The 24,765-nt window shown below is 57.2% G+C and overlaps 1 protein-coding gene across 1 annotated transcript; it reads left to right on the forward strand.

Annotated features, from left to right (window-relative positions):
- The first annotated feature begins 327 nt into the window (after positions 1 to 327).
- On the forward strand, positions 328 to 14,579 carry LOC142021850 (deoxyribonuclease-1-like). The gene is made up of 10 exons (XM_075011100.1): positions 328 to 397; positions 2,359 to 2,457; positions 3,118 to 3,158; positions 4,652 to 4,740; positions 7,341 to 7,424; positions 7,782 to 7,897; positions 9,201 to 9,313; positions 11,695 to 11,849; positions 12,516 to 12,612; positions 14,526 to 14,579. Exons 1-10 carry the CDS (start codon positions 328 to 330, stop codon positions 14,577 to 14,579), a joined length of 918 nt encoding a protein of 305 aa, XP_074867201.1.
- The last annotated feature ends 10,186 nt before the right edge of the window (positions 14,580 to 24,765 follow it).

A 24,765-nucleotide genomic window follows, 5' to 3' on the forward strand; every position in this document is an offset into this window, starting at 1 on the left:
AAGATTCCTCTGACACCCGTGCAGGCAGACGTCACAGCGCTGGCATAAGGTGCCAGGGGCATTACTGGGTTTACTGGAGCAGGTGCCTCAGAAAGGGATCCATCGATTTAAACAGGCATTTTACCTGCGTAGACTGGTCCTGTGTTAACCCAGGGGCACAGCTGACCCGAGACCTGCCTAGAGGTAAGAGCAGCCCCCGGGGAAGGATTCTGCAGCAGCTGCTTGCATTCTACACACCTGCACTGCCCGTCCTTCTCCCAAACAATTGAGCCTTTATCTCGGGCCCAGCGACTTTGGGCAGATGAATCCAGGGAGTTCCAAGGGCAAATGTCAGTGCGGGCAAACTCCGAGGAAGAGGCACCCCAGGGGCTGCTTTCAGGATTGTCACCTGTGCCAGGTAAGGTCACATCCCGACTGCTGCAGCTGGACAGGGTGCAGCGCAGAGGGCAGGTGGAAAGCTTAGATTTCCAGGACACTGGAGTTTTCTGCGGGCATCTGGCCCCGTCCCACAAGGGGGAGCCCATCAACCCTCCAGGGGCTGGATAGTTTTCCAGAGAGGGAAATAAGAGTCAGAATGAGGTCCTGGTAGCTTCATTAGGACTTCCTGACCGAGGCACAGAAAAGCTGGAGAACTCAGACAAGTCACCGTGAAGCTGGGGATGCCCTAGGGTGAACGAACACAGAGTAGCAAGAAGCTTGGAGCAGGTTCCCAGGGCGTGTTAACGTATAAACTCTCTGGGTCCGGAAGTGTAGAGAAGGGCAGTTTCTTGGCAAGTTGGGAAGGAAGCCATGGGGTGGTGTAGGCGCTTGTCTGTTCTTCAGAGCAGCAGACGGCACAGTGCTCTATATGGATCTGTGCCAACTGTTTGGGCAAGACTGCGGGGTGCCAGCTGGCCTGTGGTAGGGGTGCCCCAGTGGGAGCACCCTCGGGGGCTGGATTAGAAGGTGCCCCAAGCAGCTCTGGAAGCAGCTCACCCCTTGTGTCCCTTCGGGCCAGGCTAGCACTGCTGTCGTGTGATCCTTGAACTAGGAGTCAGAGGGAAGCTCCAGCTGTCCTTCCACCCCTGAGATGGAAGATCTTTGATCTGCCAGAGATCTCAGCAGGGGTCGGGGACAAGGATGCAGCTGTTGCCAACGTAATTGGGCAGCAGGGTTAAGAGGTGGTGTGTGGAGGGGGAGGGTGATGCGCTCCGGCCTGGTGAATCCAGAAGAATGGCAGGCAGCTGGCAGAAAGGACTGGGCAGAAGGTCATTCTAGGACAGGATGGGTTGAAGCGAGAGGGGAAATGGCAAAAGCTGGGAGGAACTGTGCTGCCGTGGCTAGGATGATGCAAGGAGCAGAGTGTCCAGGATGGCAGAACTCCAGGGAACTGCACAGAGAGCAGCTCAGGGCCAGGACAACACTAGATGGGAGGGAAGGGTCCCCAGATGGGAAGGAGGCAGGGCTGTGATCTCTGCAAGGCCTAGGACGGCAGCAGAACCTGTGGGGGAGCCCCAGGGCAGCAGCCCCTCACTCTGAACATGCTGGGGCTGAACAGCTGGAGCCCATCACACATTTTTCAGGTAACTTTTTCCCCTGGAAAACGCCTCTTCGACCCCCATGGCCGCCTTCGCGCGGGTGTTTCACGGGGCTGACACCTCCCGGGCTGGGGCGACAAGCCTTTGGGTGGAAGTTTTCCTTGCGTTACCAGCGCCGCCAGCCAGCCGCCACCGCCGCAACCCAATCGCTCAAATCTTCCCACACGCTCAGTTCCACGGTGCCCTTTGCAAAACTCTTTGGTCGGCCCCCTGGGCTCAGGCCCAAATCTCAGGCAGGCATCTGCACGTCCCCTCATCTCACAGGCTCAGGGGAGTGACTCCGGGTTGACATCAGCGCGAGAACCTGCCGGAGGGATCCGGATCTTATTCTTTGGACCCCGGGGCAGCCCATTGTGGGCCAAGATGCCTACAGGAAGTGCAGAGGGGCACTCGGTCCCAGGGCAAAAGCTGCAGCCTCAACCCTTGGCTCAGGGCTGGCTAGCCAGATTGCCTCTGTCTGGCGCGTGGACAGAGCCAGCGAGCAGCAAAGGAAGGCAGATGGGAGCGGAGAACCACTGGGTGCTGGGTTCTGTGTTAGCTGCACAGCTCACATGTGTCCAGGGCCAGCCAACAGAGCAGTGCATGGAGTCCAGTGGGACCACGCCCTGCCCCTAATAGCTGTCTGAGCTGCCTCTCCCCTGGTCCCTGCTCCTGGCTGGTGCTGAATGCTCCTAGCTGGCTGGTGACTGGGGCCGGGCCAGGCCCCTTCTCTTCCATTCAAGTGCAAAGGTAACTAACCTCTCAGCTGATCCCTTGGTGCTGCTTCCTTTCCTCCCTGCAGGATGGTGGCCGGCGCTGGCCTTGCTGTCCCTGGCCTACCTGCTGCACGCCGCCACCGCCCTGGGAATCGGCGCCTTCAACATCAGGACTTTCGGAGACAGCAAGGGCTACGTCTACACGTGAAGCCAACATCGAAATAGCTTATTTCGATGTAGCAACATCGAAATAGGCTATTTCGATGAATGACGTCTACACGTCCTCCAGGGCTGGCAACGTCGATGTTCAACTTCGACGTTGCGCAGCACCACATCAAAATAGGCGCTGTGAGGGTACGTCTACATGCCAAAGTAGCACACATCGAAATAGGGATGCCAGGCACAGCTGCAGACAGGGTCACAGGGCGGACTCAACAGCAAGCCGCTCCCTTAAAGGGCCCCTCCCACACACAGTTGCACTAAACAACACAAGATACACAGAGCTGACAACTGGTTGCAGACCCTGTGCCTGCAGCATAGATCCCCAGCTGCCGCAGAAGCAGCCAGAAGCCCTGGGCTAAGGGCTGCTGCCCACGGTGACCATAGAGCCCCGCAGGGGCTGGAGAGAGAGCATCTCTCAACCCCCCAGCTGATGGCCGCCATGGAGGACCCAGCAATTTCGACGTTGCGGGACGCGGATCGTCTACACGGTCCCTACTTCGACGTTGAACGTCGAAGTAGGGCGCTATTCCGATCCCCTCATGAGGTTAGCGACTTTGACGTCTCGCAGCCTAACGTCGAAGTTGGTGCCGCTACTTCGAAGTAGCGTGCACGTGTAGACACAGCTGATATGTCCAACGAGACCGTCGCGGGCATCATTGTGAACGTGAGTGCCGGGGGCTCCGCGTCCGGCAGCTCTCAGGAGCAGGGGTGTTTAGGACCCTATCAGACAGCCCAGGGCTCTCGGGAGCATGTGTTCTGTGGGCCTGGAGGGTGCCATCCCTTGGGCTGAAGGCTACTTAGAAATCTGGCCCACAGGGTGCGATGCAGGGCCAGGAGACCGCTTCTTTCTTTGCTCAGTCCTCGGCTAAGAGCCGGATAGTGGGATTCCTCCGGGGTGCTGATCGTGCTCTAGCCCTCACGCTTGCGAGGAGAGACAGGCTGTCTGAGCCTGCCCAAGCGTCCCTGCGGAGAGAAACCTTCCAGACACACCACCCCCTAGTGCGCTGAGAAGAGAGACCAAGGTAGCTCGATGGTTGGATATGTGTGGGCATAGACCAGTGGTGGGCAACCTACAGCCCATGGACCCCCCGGCTGATCCCCTCTCACACACTGGGGCACCAGAGGTCCACATGTCCTACACCTCCCATCCCTCCACTTTGCCTGATTCCCGATCTGTCCCTGCTCCTCCCTGCCCCCAGGTCTGGGATTCTTCGAATCAGCTGTTTGGCTGCATTCCAGCTGGTGGGGGACGGGAGGACCAAAAGTGCTGGGAGGGAGGGGGAGCAGGTAAGTGGGGCTCAGGTGCCCCAGCGTGCAAGAGGCACGTGGGGAGCCGGGGCAGACAGAGGAGCTCTGGGGCCGCAGGAGGAACCCCAGTGGGCTGCTGTGGGCCACTCGTGCGGCCCACCCGCTGTGCGTGGTTATCCATCCCTGGCATAGATGATCTATCAGAATCCAAGAGCAGGCAGACTGGATCAGACCGAAGGGCCACCAAGCCCAGGATCCTGTCTTCCGACAGCAGCCAGAGCCTGATGCATCAGAGGGAACGAACAGAACGAGGTTATCATTGAGTGATCCAGTCCCGATCCTGGTGGTCACCATCCCCTAGAACACTACGAAGTGAATCCAGGGTCCCAGCGATAGACCTCAAGATAGGGGCACAGGTCATCTATCCATCTCGTCCTAGCCTCAGAGCCCACCGCATGTCAAGAGACAGATGGGGTAACCCCGGGAACCTGGCCAGGCTTCCCCATGACAGGCGCTGTGCGACCACCACTGTCTTGGTCTCTACTCTGTTGAGATCCTGTTGGTCCCTCCTGGCACAGCTGCAGGCTGGAAGCTGCTGTTTCCAGCCTGTTCTCCTCTGTTTCCCCATTGAAGCCACCTCAGGGCTCAGCTCCTTGCTCCCAGCTCGTGCACCACAGCAGAACAGAGATAAATGCCCGGTGGAGCTGGTGAAGGGACAGTCAGCTGTGGGGACACCATGCTCCTGGTGGCTGGCCGCAGCCTACAATTTTGCTGGGCATTCCTGGTGATTGTCCCAGAGCTGGAGAGCCCCTGAGAGCAGCTGGAGAGAAAGGGGAGGAGTGTTAGGGGCGGCGCACACAACTTGCACCAGGCTCAGCCTCCCAGCTCTGCGCCGTGTCTCCCCCCTAGATTGTGCGGACGTATGACATCATTGTGGTGCAGGAGGTCCGCGACGCCGATCTGAGTGCCGTCAGGAAACTGATGGACCAGCTCAACAGGTGCTTTCCAGACCTAGGCGGGACGGGGAGGAGCCCAACGCATTGGCGTGGCCTGGAGCTCCTTGGAGAAGACAGACAAGGCTCTGTCGGGAGCAGCACCCTGGCAGCCCTGGGGCACTGAAGGGGGTTGTGGCATAAGGGACTCGGTGAGCCTCTCACGGGGTACGTCACTCACCGCTGCTCTGGTGTCTCCTCCTGGTCACTCTGGGGATTAGCATGAGGCAGACGCCACCACCCACGGTCTGCATCCTGTCACTCCTTCTCTACCGGCATCCCCCCTCCCTGTGGCAGGACCGCACCATCCTCAGCATGCTTTTTATATACGCCGACTGGGCCCTGATTGGCCACTTCTCACAGCCCCTCTCCTATTGGCTGCCTTTTGTACAGCCTCCCTAGGCCTCCAGTAGCCCCTTAGCAGCCCCAGTGTGACAGGCACCCCTTCACTGACACGCTTATGGGATGCTGGGGATTTTCACCACCAAAAAGCACACGTGCGAGAAGGGGCCTGGCCCGGTGCACCACCAGTCACACGGCTGTAGTGTGACACAGGTGTACAGTGGCCCCAGAGGGACACATTTCATGGCGATAATCTGGGATGCAGGAGGCAGCACAAACAGGCCTGCACAATTCTCTGGGGTCATCTGCCAGGTGCAGACACGGAGCAAAGCGTGGGTAGAGGCGGGGACTGAGCAGGTTCCTGGGTGGCAGCTTTTCCCCAGAGTTAGAGCAGCTTTGTGGCTGCTCTAGTTTACATCGCTGGCTGCTGGGTTAGCCAGGCTTCCAGCTGGCAAAGGCACTCAGGGGAGCTTTTCGGCAGCTGCCTCTCTTTGGTAACATGCAGGGCTGCCCAGAGCAGCCAGCAGCCCAGTGTGAAAAGTTACCTCACCAGCGGAGGGGGAGGGGTCAGGCGTGACGCACAGGACACTGCGTGTGTGAGGTGGTGACGAGCTGAGCCCAGTGGAAACAAGGGGTGCTGATCACACCAGGCCTCCCCCGCTCACATTCCAGCAGTTACTTACAAAAAGACACTGGGCTTTTGCTGGCAAGTTTGCCGCCGGTGAGGCCTGGTGCTCCTCTGCCCGGCTAGCGCTGAGCGACGGTAAACACCCCTTCTGATCTCTCTCGTACCCAGGTGTAATCAGACATCCCTCCCTTCTAACCCGGGGAGGCCAGCCAGGGTGAACGGGGTGCGAGGTCAGCTGGGCGCTCCCCTAGTCACAGGCGGAAAGCGGGTGGGGGTGAGTTGGTGCCGAGGGATGGGGTCACCGGTGACCCCTCAGGAGAAGCCTGTCGAAGGGGCAGCATGGGGCCAGAAGGGACTAGGGAAGTGCAGAGGGCACCAGCAACTCTCCAGCCTCTGGCCTGAGATGAAGTGAGGCCAGCGGGTGGGGTTCGGGCGAGGCTGGTGGTATCGCTGCTGTGCATCCTGGGAGCTGGGACCAGCCTCTCTCATGTGCTCGGGGGCGCTCAGCACCTCCCGAGAGCTGAGAGGACTCCACTCCCCTCACTCAGGCCTCTTCGCGGCAGCGGGACTACACCGAGTTGCATGGCGCCAGGCGGGGAGTGGGCCGTAGGCTGAGCCACCCGTCCACCGTCACCCTGCAGCACTCCTTATTTATAGCCTTGCCAGGCCTGCTGATGGGCGTGGAGGGAATGGGACCAAGGGGGCAGCTGGCCGAGGACCCGACATTTCAAAGGCACCCAGAGTGCCAGCCACCGCTGCTACGTTGGCCTGGAGCTCCAGGCGCCTTTGAAGTGCTGTAGCAGGCAAGCACCGTCTAGGTCATCCAGGACAGATGTTTATCCAACCTCTTCCATAACACCTTCATGGTGGAGCGTCTACAACCGCCTCAGGCCATTTATCCCAGTGTTTAACCACCCGGACAGGAACGTTTTCCTAATGTCCAACCTAAACCTCCCCGGCTGCAGTTTATCCCCTTGCTGATTGTTCCATCCTCAGAGGCCAAGGAGGACAATTTTTCTCCCTCCTCCTTGTAACACCCTTTTAGGTAGTCGAAAGCTGCTCCCACGTCCTCTCTCGGCCTTCTCTTCTGCAAGCCAGACAAACGCAGTTCTTTCCATCGTCTCGCGTCGGTCATATTTTCCAGACCTCTCATCTTTCTTGTCGCTCTTCTCTGGACCTTGTCTAACTCCTCCACATCTTTCTGGAAATGGGGTGCCCAGAACTGGACACAGTCCTCCAACTGAAGCTTCACCAGCACAGAGTCGAGAGGAAGAACGACCTCTCGTGTCTTGCTCACAACGCTCCTGTTAATACAGCCCCGAACGATGTTTGCTTTTTTGGCAACAGTGTCCCATTGTTGACACACATTTAGCTTGTGGTCTGCTAGGACCCCTAGATACTTTTCTGCGGTTCTCCATCCTAGGGAGCAACTTGTACTCCTGACACAGACTGGTGAGGGGCCTGCATGGAGCCAGGCCTCTGAGCCACAAGGCAGGTCCTTGCAGGGCTTGGAGATCAGCTGGGGTGGAACAGGAGTGGGGAAGGTGGTGCCGGATCAGGGAGATGTGCTTTATGAGTGAATGACCCTCGCTGCTCCGGTTGGGCCTCACTGCCAGCTTCTCTCCCCCCGTTCTAGGGTGTCTCTGCATCCGTATGGCTTTGAGGTCAGCAAGCCCCTGGGCCGGGGCTCCTACAAGGAGCAGTACCTCTTCATCTACAGGTAAGGACCCAGCCACCAACCGGAGCTGCTGACTATGCCAGCAGTGGGGGTGCTGGCCAGGGCCGGGGTCCGGAGCCTTGCCCTGCCAGAGCTAGGCCAGCACACACTGGGGAGGTGCAATGTGGCCTAGGACCAGGCCTGCTGGGCCCCCACTCTGCCAGGTCCATGGGGGCTCAAAGCTGCAAATTGGGGAACATCTACTAAGCCTCCTCCGGGGAGGTCCAGGGCACCTCCCACCCTCTCCCTCCTCTTGCCCAGCCACCCCCGCTGTCTGCGGGCAGGGCCTGGGGGCACCAGGTCCCTCCCCGGCGAGGAGCCCCTGACGATGTGTGGCCGTTCCATCTCTCCTCCCGGCAGGACCGACGCGGTGTCAGTGGTGGACAGCTACTACTATGATGACGGCTGCGAGCCCTGTGGGAACGACACCTTCAGCCGGGAGCCCTTCATCGTGAAGTTCTCCTCCCCTTCCACGGGTAAGCAGGGCCGGGGTCTCTCTGCCCGTTGGCACTGGGCACGCCAGCTGCCCAGGCCATCCTGCCTCTCACAAGAGAAACCTCTGCTCCCCTGCACGCTGACCCCTCCCGCCACACGGCTGTGGAGACTTCAGCCACACCTCTGGGAATGGAGCTTCAGAACTACTCCAAGGAGTGGGCTGAGTCCAGGCTCGGGCTGGATCTAGGCCCTGGTAAGCTGCCAGCTAGCCTCGTGGGCAGAGCAGATGCCAGGCATCAGGCCCAGTCTGATACCAGCAGGGCAGCATCCGGCAGAGCCAGGTTACCAGGAGCTCATTAGCAAGGAGCAGGTGTGGCTGGGAAAGCAGGCTGGAGTGGGGAGATCTTCTTCCTGGACTGGCTTGATGCAGACACCAAGCCAGTGCTCTGCCAGTTGGAGGCCAGGGCTGGGGTTGTCTGGCGCCATTCAGCTCCTTCCGACACCACTTACGAGGCCAGCAGGGTGGAGCTCCCTGGTGCCGAGGTGCCTGGGGGACCAGGGTCCCAGCCCTGCAGTCTCTGGTGGGTGTGGGTCCGGGTGCTGGCTTGGGGAGCGCGTGTCCGATACTGGGTTTTATGGGACACATCCCAGCATAGGCTGATCTTGGACACTGAACTTGAACCCCAATGTCTGGCAGGTTTGGGGGTGGCATTGAGCTGTGGGGGGCAGCAGCAGGGGAGCAGTTGAGCTCCCTAAGGAGGTAGCTGGGACCCAGAGCTCAGCTTGGGAGCCACCAGGCTGTGCGTACGCCCAGCTCTCCTCCATGCCCTGTGGGGCGTGATCTGGTCCCAGGGCCAAGGAGGGGGCACGGTGGCTGTGGGCTGACTTATAGCCCCCACAGCAGCTCTTCTGCTGGGGCTGAAGGCCTCAGGGCAGCCAGAGAGAAGCAGCAGGCGTCCAGCAGCGACAGGCACGGCCAGCAGCAGCCCAGCTCGGAGGCTTCTCTGGTGACTAACCCGCTGCTTTGCAGCTGCTGCTTCTGCGCAAAGCCAACCAGCAGCACGTCTGTGGGTGGCCCTGATGCGGGAGGGCAGCACGCTGGTGCAGAGGGACCCAGAGAGGCAGGCCCAGCAAGCCGGGCTTCTTAGTGCGGAGGGACCTGCCCAGGGACAATCGAGTGGGAGAGAGACAGCAATGGGAGACCCGAGGTTGAGTCTGCGTCCAGCTTGATTCGGGGAGAGCGTCCAGGCGCAGAGCGTGGCCTTGTGCAGGCCAGGGCAGAAGAGTCCCCAGCGTCTGTGTGTGCGCATACACAGGAAACAGCCCTTCGTGCCTTCTCGGCAGAGGTGCGGGAGTTCGTGCTGGTGCCGCTGCACACGCCCCCCAGCGAGGCCGTGCCGGAGATCGACGCCCTCTACGACGTCTACCTGGACGTCATCGACAAGTGGGGCACTGATGTAAGCGGCCGCGGCCGGGTGCAAACCTGGCACCGCGGGGATGAACTCCCCTGCGCTCCCTGCCCCGTCCAAGGCAGCTGCTCCCAGGACGGGCCTCGGCCGCACAAGGTCCCGGCTAGTTTATTTCGGGTGCTTCCTGCACAGGGCCCCTCTGTCTGCCTGGGGCAGTGCAGGCCATGCTCCAGGGGAACAGCCAGGCCTGCGTGTGTCTCTGAGCTCTGGAGAACTGCAGCGTGTGCCCCTGAGGGAGCGACTCCTTCATGCGTATCCAATGCAGCTGGGGAGCAGAAAGGCCCAGAGGCCCTGCCGGCCCCTGTCAGCCCTTGTCTGCCTGTAGGCCCCAGAGCTACAGCACTAGCCCCAGCCTGCCCTTGGTCACTGTTTGCTCAGCCCGGTCTCCCTCCCACCCCAGCCCGGGGCTGCACCTGAGGGAGGGTCCCAGAGCTGCTCCCCCCGGTGCAGGGGTTCTGCCGCCCAGCTTGGCCGGCATGTGGATGGCTCCAGAGCGCAGGATGGGGCCAGACAACTCCTGCTCACGCTGAGCCAGGGAGATGCACGCAGCACCCCCACCGTCACAGGAGGGATGGCTGGGGGGGTAGCAGCCCAGAGCCCCCCCTGCCTGCACTGCACTCCCTCCCTTAGGGCCGCTCTCTCTGGGGCAGGGCTGGGAACCTCAGCACTCTCCTGCCCACCATGTCCCGGCTCAGCTACTGGCTAGGACACCCCCCCGCCCTGCCCCTGCCTCAGCAACTGGCTAGGACACCCCCCTGCCATGCCCCTGCCTCAGCAACTGGCTAGGACACCCCCCCGCCCTGCCCCTGCCTCAGCTACTGGCTAGGACACCCCCCCGCCCTGCCCCTGCCTCAGCAACTGGCTAGGACACCCCCCCGCCCTGCCCCTGCCTCAGCTACTGGCTAGGACACCCTCCCACCATGTCCCGCCTCAGCAACTGGCTAGGACACCCCCCCGCCCTGCCCCTGCCTCAGCTACTGGCTAGGACACCCCCCCGCCCTGCCCCTGCCTCAGCTACTGGCTAGGACACCCTCCCACCATGTCCCGCCTCAGCAACTGGCTAGGACACCCCCCCGCCCTGCCCCTGCCTCAGCTACTGGCTAGGACACCCCCCCGCCCTGCCCCTGCCTCAGCTACTGGCTAGGACACCCACCCCCCATGCCCCTGCCTCAGCGACTGGCTAGGACACCCACCCCCCATGCCCCTGCCTCAGCAACTGGCTAGGACACCCACCCCCCATGCCCCTGCCTCAGCGACTGGCTAGGACACCCTCCCACCATGTCCCGCCTCAGCAACTGGCTAGGACACCCACCCCCCATGCCCCTGCCTCAGCGACTGGCTAGGACACCCCCCCCGCCCTGCCCCTGCCTCAGCAACTGGCTAAGGCACCCCCCCGCCCTGCCCCTGCCTCAGCGACTGGCTAGGACACCCCCCCGCCCTGCCCCTGCCTCAGCTACTGGCTAGGACACCCACCCCCCATGCCCCTGCCTCAGCAACTGGCTAGGACACCCACCCCCCATGCCCCTGCCTCAGCGACTGGCTAGGACACCCCCCCCGCCCTGCCCCTGCCTCAGCAACTGGCTAGGACACCCACCCCCCATGCCCCTGCCTCAGCTACTGGCTAGGACACCCCCCTGCCCTGCCCCTGCCTCAGCAACTGGCTAGGACACCCCCCCGCCCTGCCCCTGCCTCAGCGACTGGCTAGGACACCCCCCCGCCCTGCCCCTGCCTCAGCAACTGGCTAGGACACCCCCCCGCCCTGCCCCTGCCTCAGCGACTGGCTAGGACACCCCCCCGCCCTGCCTCTGCCTCAGCAACTGGCTAGGACACCCCCCCGCCCTGCCCCTGCCTCAGCGACTGGCTAGGACACCCCCCCGCCCTGCCCCTGCCTCAGCAACTGGCTAGGACACCCACCCGCCCTGCCCCTGCCTCAGCGACTGGCTAGGACACCCCCCCGCCCTGCCTCTGCCTCAGCAACTGGCTCGGACAGACACTGGTAGCCAGAGACCTCTGCGATCTAGCTGGCTAACAGCTGCTGTTCTGGCCTGTGGCTGAGGTGGGGCCTTTGGGGATGGGGAAGGTGCCTGGGACACCCCAGATGAGGGAAGGGCTCGGGGAGGGGAGACTGCTGTGTGTAACACCAAGAGACCCGGGTCACCAGCGCCAGCGATTGACCCTGCCCTGTGCTCTACCGCATGAGCGAAAGGCCAGCTGGCCCTCAGCCAAGGCTGCAGAGCAGAGACCTCCCCCAGCCTCGTAGCGGTCTCAGTGCCTCCGGGTACTACGTGTGCATCGGAGCCTGGCCTGGGGGGCAGGAGTGGGGCTGGCCCCATTTGCTCCACTCAGCTGACGCGGCCCTTCCTTGGCAGAGCATCTTCTTCCTGGGGGACTTCAATGCCGACTGCTCCTACGTGGGGCCGCAGGACCGGCCCTCCATCCGCCTGTGCACCAGCGGCGCCTTCCGGTGGCTCATCCCCGACAGCGCCAACACCACGGTGTTGTACAGCGACTGCGCCTACGACTGGTGAGGCGCCGCTTCTGGGCCCGGCCCGGCAGCCGGCCGGAGAAGCCACCGGCTCTGGGGGTTCCCTGCCAGCTCTCGGGGGTTGATTCGGTGCTGGGGCAGCTGGGTGTGGGTGGACCCTGCGCCTGCCTAATGCACCAGTCAGAAGTGGGCTTCAGTCCCCAGCCAGCCACTCTGCAATGTAGGCAGCTGGCCGGCAGGCACAGTCTGAGCACCAGCCTGCGTCGAGTCCAGGGACAGGGGCAGCCCCCAGAGCCAGCCCAGCCGGGAGGAAAGAGACAGGGGAGGCGGGCAGGGCCTTCGCCGGGATTTCTCAGTGACCCCGCAGCTGGGGTAAGCCCGACACAGGCTCCAGAGCTGCTGCCTGTAGTCCAAGCAGGAAGCTCTTTAACCCTGGGCCATACTGCAGGGCACACGTTCCTGGCACGCTACCCAGCGCTCTCCGCCGGGCAGTCAGGGCCACCGGCAGTCTGGAATCAGGCAGAGCTGGAAATTGGCCCTGGCACGGGGGCGGTCCTTATACCCATCAGTTTCACTTCCCCACATTCAGCTGTCACCTGGAGTTGGCTGAGAGCTGGGGGGGGGATGGGGGTCCTGTGGGGTGGGCCCCTCCAGCAGCCACCGAGCAGCGCCGTGTTAACCCCAGCCCCTCGTGGCCTGTCGCAGGATCGTGGTGAGTGGCCCTGAGCTGCAGCGTTTGACGGGGACCCACTCCGCCAAGGTGAACAACTTCTCGGTGACTTTCCACCTGCAGCTTAAGGACGTAAGGAAAGCAGACAACCAGCCGGCGTGCTGGCACAGCAGCTAGCTGGGTGCAGATGATGGCTGCTAGCGAGCCAGGGGACGGCAGCAGCTGGTTAGGACTGGGGCGAAGGCCAGAAACCACAGCACCCAGCTTTGTGGAGGCTCCCGGGGTGAAGGCTAGTTTGGCTCAGCTAAGCTCCAGCCTGCTCTGCACACGGGGGTTGTCCTGCTCTGCCGGTGTGGGTTCAGGGCAGGGCGCCCGGTAATTTTTTTCTCACCATGGGCAGAATAAATTTTGTTACTTGCACCAAGACATGTGCACCACCCGTAGAACCACACGCTGCCAGCTGCGGGTGGTTGTGAGAGCTCTGCTAATTGGCTGGGCAGCACCCGAATCTCTTGGGCAGCTGCCCAAGTGCTTAGCTTGCAGGGAAAGCGGGTTCGAGGGGAGGGAGTGTGTGATTCTGTATAGTTGTAGATGCAGTTATACCAGTCGAAAGAGATCGTCCCTTTCCTTTCCCCAGAGGGGCAGAGCTATCCCAGGGTAAACACCCTTCACCCCCTAACTCCAGCCACAGTCGGGGGTGGGGGTGGGGGGGAGGAGCTCCACTTGTGTGGGTAGACAAGGCTGGAGAGCCTCTGGGCGTGAGTCTCCTGCACCTTGTGCAGAGTGAGCACCAGGCCAGGGTAAGACATCGGGATCTGCAGCACAGCCTTTCACACGCTGGCCTCACTGACTGCCCAAAGGGGGGGGCTGATGGGATAGGTGCGTCTCCTCCAGCCCAGGATGCTGCATTGCCCGTTGGAGGGATAAGCTGCTCATCCGCTCTCTGTACATCTCTCTCCACCTCCATTGGTGGCAGCTTGTGGCCTCTGTTTTATGGATGTTGTGTGTATGCTCCCCACACCTGCTGGGTTAAAATCCCAGGCCTGAGCCTGTTCTCCCACTAGTGTAACCCTCAGGGTTCCCCCCTTTTTTTTCCCCCCCATCCATGTGCGGAATAAATTTTGTTATATACACTGAGGCATGTGGGAGGTGCACCACCATTAAACACATGCTGCTGGCTGTGGGCACACTGCTAAATCAGGTGGGCAGCATTGGAATCTTTCTTGGGCACCTGCCCAAGCATTCAGCTTAGAGGGAACCCTGCTAACCATCGATCTTGGAGACCCAGCTGCAAACTGGGGTGGGTGAGAGCCAATTCCAGTTGCTCCTTTCACAGCACTGGGGGCACGAGCAGGTGACTTACACTGCGAGGTCTTGGCTCCCTTGTGAGCCGGGCCACCTACCGCAGCGCTCACAGGGACACCACCCGCGGCCTGGGAAGGCAGTCATCCTTGGGAGAACTGCAGCTGTGATTCACAGACTGCACGAAGGAGGAAACGCGCTCGGTGGCGCTGTGTAGGCAGCATGGCTTAGTGGCTAGAGCACAGGAAGGGGAGCCGAGAACCTTCCCCTTGTATGGTTGGTCAGAGGTGCGTGAAGTGTTGGTAACACGCTTCAGGCAAGCTCAGGGGTGGGAGCTAATCTAAAACTGTGCAGACCCCTACGGCGCTTGCCTTCCCAAAGGGAGAGAGCTACTGGGCCCCTTGCATTTGATAATCACTCACCTTGTGTAGGAGGAGCTCAGACCAGTTCATGGATGTTACTTGACTCACGCTGGCAGCGCCCTGTGACAGGGCAAGTCAGAGTTATTCCCATTGTGCAGACAGGAAAACTGAGGCACAGGGAGGTTGGGTTACTTCAGCAATCAGGGGAGGGAGCAGCTCTGGACAGATGCCAGGTCCATTAGCCCCTTCTGCCTCCTGCTGCGCTTCAGAGATTGCCAGGATCCCTGCAACGACAGGCCCAATCATGCTAGGTCACGTACAAGCTGCACCTGAGGCCTACTGCACCACTTAGGCTCTGTGACTTCTCTCCTTTGCATCCAGGCCCTCGCCGTCAGTGACCATTTCCCGGTGGAAGTCACACTGACCGCTCGCTGAGGGTCGCCTGCTTCCTGCCTCGCTCCAGCCCCTGCTAAGCCAAGAGTCTCAGCTACCAGCAAAGCAACCACCACCGCATTCCCATGTCCTTCTGACAAGTTCCCAAGGCTGCCCTCAGGGTCTACATTACCCGCCTCCTGGCGTCAGCCTGCAGCTGGTGGCACATCCTCATGGCTTGTCACAAAGCTACATCTCTAGGTGCTGCACCAAGTGGTCCATCAGCATCATCTACTGGGTAGCCAGGCCATTAGGAATTTCCCTTCATGCATTGCAGCTAGTATGCCTGGAAATCTTTGGTCCTAGGGACTCCTGGAATGTTATTCTGGCAACAGGGTTGGGGGAGCTGATTTTATGGCCCATGGTTATGTGCAAGTAATGCAGAATGAACGCGAGGCAATTTTATAAAGGCTTGTTGATTGGCTAGATGCCAGCTCTTGGGTCACATAATATCTGGTGTTTTCAAAGCCTCAGCTCTGGGAGTCACGTGATGATAGGAGAGGCCCGGCTTTCATTAGGAGAGGCAGGTTCTAGCCTTCATGTGTGCGGAGAAAAGCTGGCAGATGGGATTGAGTTCTCAGTGCTAACCCACTCCCCACACTGGCCAATAAATAGAACCTGTCACTGATTAACAAGCAGTCCTGGGTCACCTTGGAGACTGACACATTGATTAGGTCATGAGCTTTCGTGGGTGCACAGACAGCTCATGATCTAAGCAATTTGTTAGGCTCCAAGGTGACCCTGGACTGCTTGTTATCTGTGATGCTACAGCCTAACATGGCTAATCCTCTGGGATCATTTACCATCATTATTTCTCTCTCATGGTTTTTACGTCACACGAGTTTGAGGCCCTGGCTCACGAACACATCACAGAACGCAAGGACAGACACGGCGATCAGACCAATGGGCCAGTTAGCTTGGTGGCCTAGTGAGACAGTGGCTTGTGCCAGATGCTTGAGACGTCATGAAAAAAAGAGGCAATTAATCAGTGATCCTTCCCCAACTGCCCAGTGCCAGCAGCTGGGTGTCAGAAGACAGGGTTGTGTCTGTGACCTATCGCTATTGTGGGACATGAACACGACTGTCCTTGCAACAGTCTCTCTGCAAGGAGTCATTCCCCACAAGACAGCACTTGCCAGGCTTCAGTCTAACTTTTTCCATCCATGGGTGGAATAAATTTTATTGCATGCACTAAGGCCTGTGCAGATCTGCACCACCCATGGACGCGCCTGCTGCCGGCTTTGGCCATTGTAATACACAGGAGGTTTCTGGGCACCGCTGACAGAGCCAAACCTGGGCCAATTGCTTAAAACCGGGCCACTTACAGCCCCAGCTTGGGTTTGTTTCCCCACATAGGGCAAACCAGGCCAGATATGAAGAGCATCTCTGCTGCTTCGCTGGCCAGCCAGAAGTCACACAAGCAAATCTCACAGGCTCTCCAGCAGCTCCTATGCCCCAGACCAGTACCCCTCCTTAGACAGGTGCGAGGTTATGAAAACCAATCTCACCAAATCCAGGCAGGTCTTCCCAGGCCCCCAAGGGACCAGCCACATTCCCAGGGCAACATATGCTCAGATCTTACCCAAAACAGTTAGGGCTGGGCCAGCCCTGTACCATCTAAACTCTAAAGGTTTAGTAAGCATTAGCCGATGGTCAGGTGAGATGCCACTTATGCCCTTGTATTAACACGAAATTTCAACTGCTAGGGCAAAGCCCACTGGTGACCAGGCTGAGAGCAGCTGAAAGCAGCTGGGTTGTTTGTTTTGTGTTCGGTTTGCACAGTAACAGGAGGAGTCAGGTTACCACTTAATCAATTACTTTGTTTATTTACCTAACGAGTTAATCTCTTACGGTTACAATGTTGCTTTGTTTGTTCCCCTAGCGAGTTAAGCTCTTGTGGTTACAATTGTTACAAGGTTTATACTTCGATTACAAATAGCTAGCGTACACTCTGATTCATAGATCTATACTTGTTAAATGCGCGCAAAAAAAAGCAAAAGATAAAATACCTAGTGGGTCTTATTCTCACCCCTGCGTTACCAACGTGGCTTGGCCAGTTTCTCTCAATCCCTTGGGAAGAAGTCCTTTTCCCTTTTTCTTGAGGAGTCAGGCATTCCTGGGGACCTCGGGAGACCCCCACCCTCCTGTCCGGCAGGAAAGATGATTGGAGCTCAAACAGGGGGTCTGCTGGTCCCCTCTTTTATACCCATTGGGTCACTGTACGCTTCTTCCTTGTTAAAAAAAAAAAAAGACAATTGAATTAAACTGTCTGATGCTGATTCTCACAGGGAGTTCAAGGGCTTAGTTCACACCTATGAGGTAGAGACAATTGAGGGCATTTGTTTCTCAATGGGCCGGAGATTTTCCTCTGGTCTGGGACCAAGTGTGCAGCAAATCAATTGATGGTAATCAGCCAAGGGCAGTCCAAGGCCCGGCTGTTAATTAGCCCATTGTTCTTAGCTTTGCTCCAGAGCTTCAAAGACCGTGGCTAAGATAAACCCATCTGTGCTCGGGCATTCCAGGGCTGGGCGGTTCCTTTTAACCCTTTCGTGCTCTGAAGCACCAAGGGAAGGCAAAATGGAGTAGAGCAAAAGGGGGGTGGGTTCTGTCTGGCTACAGTAAAAAAGAAAGAAGAGGGTAAGAGAGAAAAATTGTTAAAGTGGTCAAAGTACGTACGTCGGTCATGCATCCTTTGACACAGGCTGCAGCAGGTGGCAGAGGCTGCTAGCTGAAAAGCCTTTGGAAATGCATCCTTCGTCGGACGGGTCCCCGGTCCATTCAGGCTTAGTTGATAGCAGAGATGTTCTTGCAACCTGCCAACTGGAGGCTGAGGGCTGGGAGCAGAGGCCAAAACGGTGTGGGCCAGGTTCCTTTTATAGACTCTTGCCATGTGGAGGGAAGATCCATGCTTCTGGGCACATACTCAATGGCGAGCCACCTGCTCAGGTCACGTGTCCAGGTTTCTTTCGTCAGACAGCGCATCCCAGCAACATTCCTGGGCTGTGGATTGGAATCCCCTCCGCTTTACCTGGCTGGACATCATCCGCCGAAATTCCTCATTACCATGCTCCTTCCGAAAGGAGGGGACTAACGTAGACGCGGCCTAGGTGGCAGCGGAGGCTGTTTCCATCTGGCTGAGGACGCATGCACACAACCCTGTGCTGGCAGCAGCAGAGGCTGGCTTCGTTAACAGTTCAAGAGCAAAGCCAGCTGGAGCCCCAGCCTAGCAATCTGGGAAACGAATCCCACTCCGGGGCCCTTAAAGAGACAATACTTCTCCTCTCGCAAGCACGCTCTGCGTGTATCCAGGACAAATGGCCACTAATAGGGAGACAGAACTCAGCATGAGTTTGGGAAAACCCCATCATGATGGGTCAAAAAGATGCAAAATGAGTAACCCCCCTCCAGTAGCCTTTCCCTCTTTTCTACCTCGCCACATGCAAGTCTGACAGAGGCACCATCGGATTTTAAGGGGCACAGGGCAACTTTGATTGTGATGCCAGGAGCTATAATAATTTAGAAATCAGTTGACAGGCACACTGCATCTAATTCCTCTATAAAAAGAGAATTAAATAAATGTTAGACCCACTCAGCTCTAATACTAACATGTTCTCGCATCTTGCATCAAGTCACATAAGGGTCAATGGTTAGATTAAAAAAAATGTACTGTCTGTTCTCTCCTTGCTGCTAACTCTGGCATTCAACAAGTGAAATAATTATAGAAAAATCTAGCTGGCTTTCTCGCACTGTTTTGCAGCTCACCCAGCTTGGATGAGATCATTTCACTTTGCAAACATCCTACCGGGGCAAAGTCCTGTGAGTTTATTGAGCGAATGTTTGCAAGCAGGTTTTGAGCAAAGTTTAATGGCAATGGAGCTGATAGGGTATCCAGGGACAGATTTTTGGGTTGGGATGAGGATGTGTACACAATTTACATCACAGCAACGTGACACTGGAGCCCGGTGCACTGATTCCCTCTTGTGCCACATTACATCATGTATCCCGCAGGAGTGACCCACCCAGACAAAGAGCTGACTTCTGCTACACCTGCCTGAGGTTATAGGGGCGCAAATAACAGACTAGAAACTGACCTTAAACTGGGGTGAAAGTGACACTCTCAAGTCACTTTCACAGTATTGCCAGTCCCAAAGGTTCAAAAATCATTGACTCAGGCTCATCCAGAATCATGAGATTATGTAGAAATAATAGTGTCGGGGTCTTTCAATTTGCTGTCTGCTTTTTGAGCCTTTAAGGTGCACTGCAGTTCCATCTTGAAGCTTTCTCTAGGGACACAAGGGCTGAAACTTCATTTTTCTGCAGGAACGAAGGCTGAAATTATCACAGAGCCACTTGACTCCAAGAGCTTTAAGGGACACCATAATTATCATAACAAAAAAGCAGTCCAGTAGCACTTTAAAGACTAGCAAAATAATTTATTGGGTGGTGAGCTTTTGTGGGACAGACCCATTTCTGACAGACTGCTTTTTTATTTTGATAGAATATCGACTAACACTGGTATCTCTCTGCTAATAATTATTGTGAGACTCATGACAAAATCATGAGGGTTGGTAACCTTTGTGTTTAAAGGTTAGTTACTTCCCTGAAGGCTCTTAAACTCAACCCAACACTGACTGAGTTGCGGGTCTCAGAGCAGATATTTTAAAACCCACAAAACTCCACGGCAGGCAGGAAAGGAGTTCTGGGCAACTCTTTCTCTTGAAAGAAAGTTGGAGGGTCAAATTTTCTAGTCCTTAAGCCAGAAAAATGCCTCTTGCCACCAGTGCCTCCATTCATAGGTACTAACATGCTCGGTAACTGTACACCTTATACTTAAATATCTGCGTGATCCTAGCTAGGGTTACCTGTGATGAGGAGCAGTCAAGGAAGACCCCTTGGGGTGTTTCCCTGTGTGCTGGTCATGTCCTTGACACCTGTCTTCTAGGGCGCTCGGGCTCCCCACCACTCTGTCCTGCTGAACCTGATCCTCTGGTCTTCCCCAGACAAGGCACAGGGTTGGGGTTCCTGCCCCCTTGCAGAGCAATGCAGATCTTAATTAACCACAGCTCTGGGAGGAGGCATTTTTAGGGCACAGCACCTTGAAATCAACCCCCAAAAAGGGATTAACTCCCCCCGCAATACATTTGTCTCTGTGCACCAGATTTGCACAGGCAGGGATCGTTACGTAAATCCCCTTTATCAATGGAAGGGAGATACACACAGCAGTAGCCCATCCCAGGTAATAACAGTTTACACTGGGCTTGATTATAAACAGAAGAGTTTTTATTAAGTAACATCATAGATTTTAAGTGGTTACAAGTAAAACAGGCAGATCAAAGTGAGTTAAATTAAAATAAAAGAAAATGCATCGCTTGTTCTGTTCCACTAAGAATGTAATTACTTGTGAGTCCTTGCTCTAAACAGCTGTTCGTCTATCAGGCGAAAGCTTCTGCTCAGAAATGATCTTCTCCTGGCCTGGATCTTCAGTTCACTGTAAAGCTCTTCTGTTTCTCCTTAGGGTGGGTCAGACAATTTCCAAAGAAGGCTGAAGACAAAGATGGAGGTGCCCTCAAGGCCCTCTTAATACCTTTCGCCTTTGGAGGGCATTCCATTGTTTTTGTGTAAAAGTATACTCTGAGATGGAGATTGTCACCTGAGCAAGACCCCTATCCAGGTCCTTTTTAAGTGATAAGCCACTGCCTGTTTGTTGGTCTGAGCATATACAGGAAAGACCTTCAGATGTGAATTGACAACCATTCAAGCCCTTTGGCAGTTTTCTACTACCAGCCCCTGACAAGCCATATGCTCACATTCGGGTCATCTCACTGCCTGCTGAGGTCCTCCCAGAGAGACATTTGTAACACAAATTTGTAGACACTACTCATAAATTCAAATACAAAAATGACACCTGTGCAAAATAGGATTTGGAGATCCTACTGATTGGACCATTGAAAATGATACGTTAAAAGGGCATTTTGTCCATATTAGCCAAGTTATGTGCATTTACGTTCATAACCCATTTTCCATAAACCGAGGTTGGGGGTGGGGAGTCTGTCATGCTACCCATTGGCTCAGGGACTACATTTTCTGGCATATTTTGAACGGTGCTGAGCATCCAGATGGTGCTCAGTAAATAGTACGAATAAGACCAACAATCGTTGACTTTATGGACACTAGAGATGCACTTTCTGTTCTTTGTTCTGGAATTGGCCTGGCAGCAGCTGAAACCCTGTGAAGTTGAGGCTTATGCACAGCCGATCCATGCCATTTTCCAATTCCCTCCTTCTTCTGGAACTCGGACCAGAATACAGCAAGAAAATGGTTTTCAGTTAAAACGTGGAATTGCACAGCAGCCCTTGCTTTACTGCCCAGCCTGGGGCAGAACCGCCTCCTGTCATCTATCACCCATTTTCCAGCCTTCCTGGCCGCTTTGGGCACTGCTTTTCTTGCTGTCACCCATGACATCCATCCTGACCCCCTGGGACCGTGTGTGGGAGTCTCCAAGAAGTGGCCCTCAAGGTTTTGCCTGTGTGCTGCTTTTGGTGAGCGAGGGATGGTGCTGCCCCTCTCGCACAGCAGCGTGTCCTCAGAGCAGCATGAACTTCCTAGTCCATGGTCCTCGTAGGCTGCATCACTCCAGGTGGGAGGGGCTGCCCAGCACTCACCAAAATAGCACAGCACTCCCCCAGGTGCAGGCAGGAGGTGGAGCAGGGGGAGGAGGAGGAGGAGGGAGGGCAGGGGGAGGGGCAGGGGCGGGGAGTGAGGGGGTGGGGCATGGACAGAGAAGGGTGAAGGAGTGGGCACGATGCTGGTGCCACCCCAAAATCCCCACCCGGGTCCCGTCTGGCACTGATACTACAGTGATGATGGGGCCACCTACGCATACAGGCAGAATGGACCTTTTTCTGTGCCACTCCTGCCCCTTCCCTGGCTTTGGCCCCCGCTTCCACCTGCGCCCCCAAAGCTCCCCCTTTTCTGAACCTAACCTGGGCTCAAAGAGCCCGGCTGTATTTTTTCGGAGTCCCCTGTGCTCCTTCCGAAACACCTCCCGCCGCCCTCATTCCTGTTTTACCGGGTCAGCTGCTTGATCTTGAATTTAATCCCCGACACTTTCTTAGCTACCCGCCGCCTCTCTCAAGCATACACCGCCTCCTTGCCCGGGGCGCTGCTCCTCTGCTAAAGTCACATCTCACCCCGATGCTGTGGCGCGGATAAGAACCCCGATGGATAGCGCCCGTACCTCCTGCATAAAACCACACAGTCCTGTGGCACCTTAAGGATGAAGGGTACTTACGAGGTAATGAGCCTGCAGGGGTAAGACCCACTCAGATACCTCCTGTATGAAGCTCCGGGGGAGCGGGCTCCCTCCCCATTTTTCTCCCCAGCTGGCACCTCTGCCAGATAAATCCCCTCAGCGCCTGGCTCCAGAGAGGTTGCCGTATGCATCTGTTTCAGCTAAAACAAAGAGTCTGACTAACATATCAGCAGTGCAGTCCCGGGGCCGGACTCTGTTCCCCTTCCATTGGAGGCCCCCCAAGACAGCAGCTGTTCTCTGTCCTGGGTTTGTGCTCACCCCATCAGTCGGGCTTGGGCCCGGATGGCTCGGACAGACTCACCAGAGTAGCAGCCGGCTGTACTGCCCCAAGCAGGACAAGGCTCTGAGCCCTGAGCACGTTACGGACCTTGGCAGCTGGTCCCTGGGGGATCTCCCCAGCTTCTCTGAAAGCAGGCACCAAAACCCCTACCTGGCCTCTCTTCGTGCCTGGCCAGGCCAGGCTGGTCCAGGGGGTATTCTCTGGTTTCAAACACATTCCCCAGCCCCACCCCTTGTCTCAGGCTTCAGTTCACCTTGGAGGTGCACAAGGTGGATGCAGGTGGGCACGGCTGATGGGAGGGGAGGGCGCTCAGCCCTGCCAGGAGATGGTGCTTGGCACCGCAGTCCCAGGCCCATGCAGCTTGCAGTTGCTGCCGGACCAAAGGAGGGTGCCCCGGACCAACCACAGGGACAGAGGTGGCTGGAAGGACAGACGTGGGTCCTTTTAAGTTACTCACCTGCGCAGACCGGATACAAGTCATTCTTGTTCTCTCTCCACCAAGATGTCTCTGCAATAATCTCCGCCTTCAGCTCGAGGAGCGGCCACGCCGGGCTGTGCCCGCCATGACGGCTGTTCTCACACATCCCCTCCACACCCAGTCTGTGGCAGGTGTAATTTTGCTCCGGCCCCTGACACAGAGCTCAGGTCCCTCGTGCAGGCTGCCAGGAGTAGGGGGTTAGCTCTGGAGGGCCCAACCACCAGGCTGGGGGCAGCTGCTGTCACACACAACATAGGGGATTGCGGTTTGCAGGAAGAATTGTTGGTGTTGGCTTGGAACTCCCGTTGGCAGCAGCCCTGGGCCATGGTCACCAGGCAGGGACACTGACCGGGTGCACGAGGCAACACGACCCACGTCCCAAACTGCAGCCAGGGTGGAAGCTTGGGGCCCAACTGATGTGATGGCCATTGTCAAGCACTAGCCGCAGGCACACAGGGCAGGCTGCTGCTGGAAAACCCTTCAGGAAGAGCCCCAAAGCTCCACCGGCTGCCGGCTCTGATGGTGCAGCCAGTGTCTCTTGGAGCCCTGGGGAAGAGAACACGGCCGGGAGGGATGGGGTGCGGAGCTGGTGGGAGGGTAAAGGACTGATGGGGACCACTGGCCGGTTCCCAGCATGGGGTGATGCGAAGAGGGATGTCCCAAGGGTCAGAACTTGACCACTGCTGCTCAGGACACTGGCTTGCAGCCTGCCAGAGCAGTGGCTGGTGGGACCAGCCGACGGCTGGGTCAGAGGCCAGTGGAACGCAGGAGGCCCAAACCTCGCCAGGGAGCAGGCGACCTGCCAAGAGGGGCCTGGCCCAGCGGGTGAAGGAAAGAGAGCGTGAGCTCACTGGAAGCATGCAAAGTGCTGGGGGTGGAGGGGTCCCTGCGTTCTGTCACCTGGGAGAGGCAGTACGGCCGGGGGGATAGAGCACTGGGCCGCCGCTTCTTTGCCACTGGGCGACAAGTCACTCCAGCCACTCGGTGCCTCAGTTTCCTCACCTGTGGTCTGGGGCTGAGGCTCCCTCCTCGGTGAAATGACTCCAGAAGCACAAGGTGGACACAGAAAGCGAGCAGTGGTCTCTGCTGGCAGAGGCAACCGATTCCCCAGGGCTCAGGGCTCTCCACTGCCCTGCAGTGGGTGGAGAAGGGTGCTGCTGAGGTGCCAATAGCTGCCATGAATTTATCTCTGACACAACAGAATTTCACAACCTGTTGGGTAGTTGCTCAACACCAAGAAAACTCCTCTGCTTAAATGCTACCGGGCAGTGAGTTCTTTCTTAACCAACACCTTTGCATGAAGCTGTGAGGATAAGTAGCCAGATGGGTGCGGTTCCTTCAGGGAGCAGCACCTACCTAGAGGGAAACAGCCCAGGACTGGCTGTGCTTGCAGTTAAAATGTTAAAGCTTCCTGGGACACGCCCAGTACTGACAGAGGGGATAATTCAGCTGTCTGGGAGGTTTTTCAGACCCCGATGGATGTAGTTAAATGGATCTAATTTCCTATCATAGACCAGGCCTAGAAGCGGCAGACCGGCTCATTAGAGGTTAGCAAAATCCCCAGCTCCTCTACTTTGGGAGGCTAAAAGAGACACAGTGCAAAGACCTGCCCCTGTTCCCTGGTGCTATTGTTCTCACTGGACATCTGCATTGTGACTCCTGTGGCTCAGAAACAGGCCAGGATGGGCCTTTAAGAAAGCAAGGCCTGATGGGATACCCTGCCAGAGTACAAAAAGAGTGACTGAGCCACAGCATTTCACTTCAGAGTGGGATCCCAAGGGAAAGGGCCAGGGGCCAGCTCTTGGCAGTGGAAGAGGATCTGGGGGCTTGCTTGTGCTCTCTCTTTTCCTTCAAAACAAAAAAGCAGTCCAGTAGCACTTTAAAGACTAGCAAAATAGTTTATAAGGTGAGCTTTTGTGGGACAGACCCACTTCTTCAGGTCATAGCCAGACCAGAACAGACTCAATATTTAAGGCACAGAGAACCAAAAATAGTAATCAAGGTTGACAAATCAGAAACAAAAATATCAAGGTGAGCAAATCAGAGAGCAGAGGGGACGGGGGGGGAAGAGTCAAGAATTAGATTAAGCCAAGTATGCCAAAGAGCCCCAATAATGTCC

The sequence above is a fragment of the Carettochelys insculpta genome, chromosome 16, assembly GCF_033958435.1.
Source record: "Carettochelys insculpta isolate YL-2023 chromosome 16, ASM3395843v1, whole genome shotgun sequence".
NCBI lineage: Eukaryota > Metazoa > Chordata > Testudines > Carettochelyidae > Carettochelys > Carettochelys insculpta.

What these genes read in the sequence shown, in the direction of transcription:
- LOC142021850 (XM_075011100.1), top strand. Translation starts at nt 328, where the DNA reads ATGTCAGTGCGGGCAAACTCCGAGGAAGAGGCACCCCAGGGGCTGCTT. An exon ending in AGGATTGTCACCTGTGCCAG is followed by an intron (nt 398 to 2,358) that starts GTAAGGTCACAT and finishes TCCTCCCTGCAG; the next exon opens with GATGGTGGCCGGCGCTGGCC. An exon ending in CAGTACCTCTTCATCTACAG is followed by an intron (nt 7,425 to 7,781) that starts GTAAGGACCCAG and finishes TCCTCCCGGCAG; the next exon opens with GACCGACGCGGTGTCAGTGG.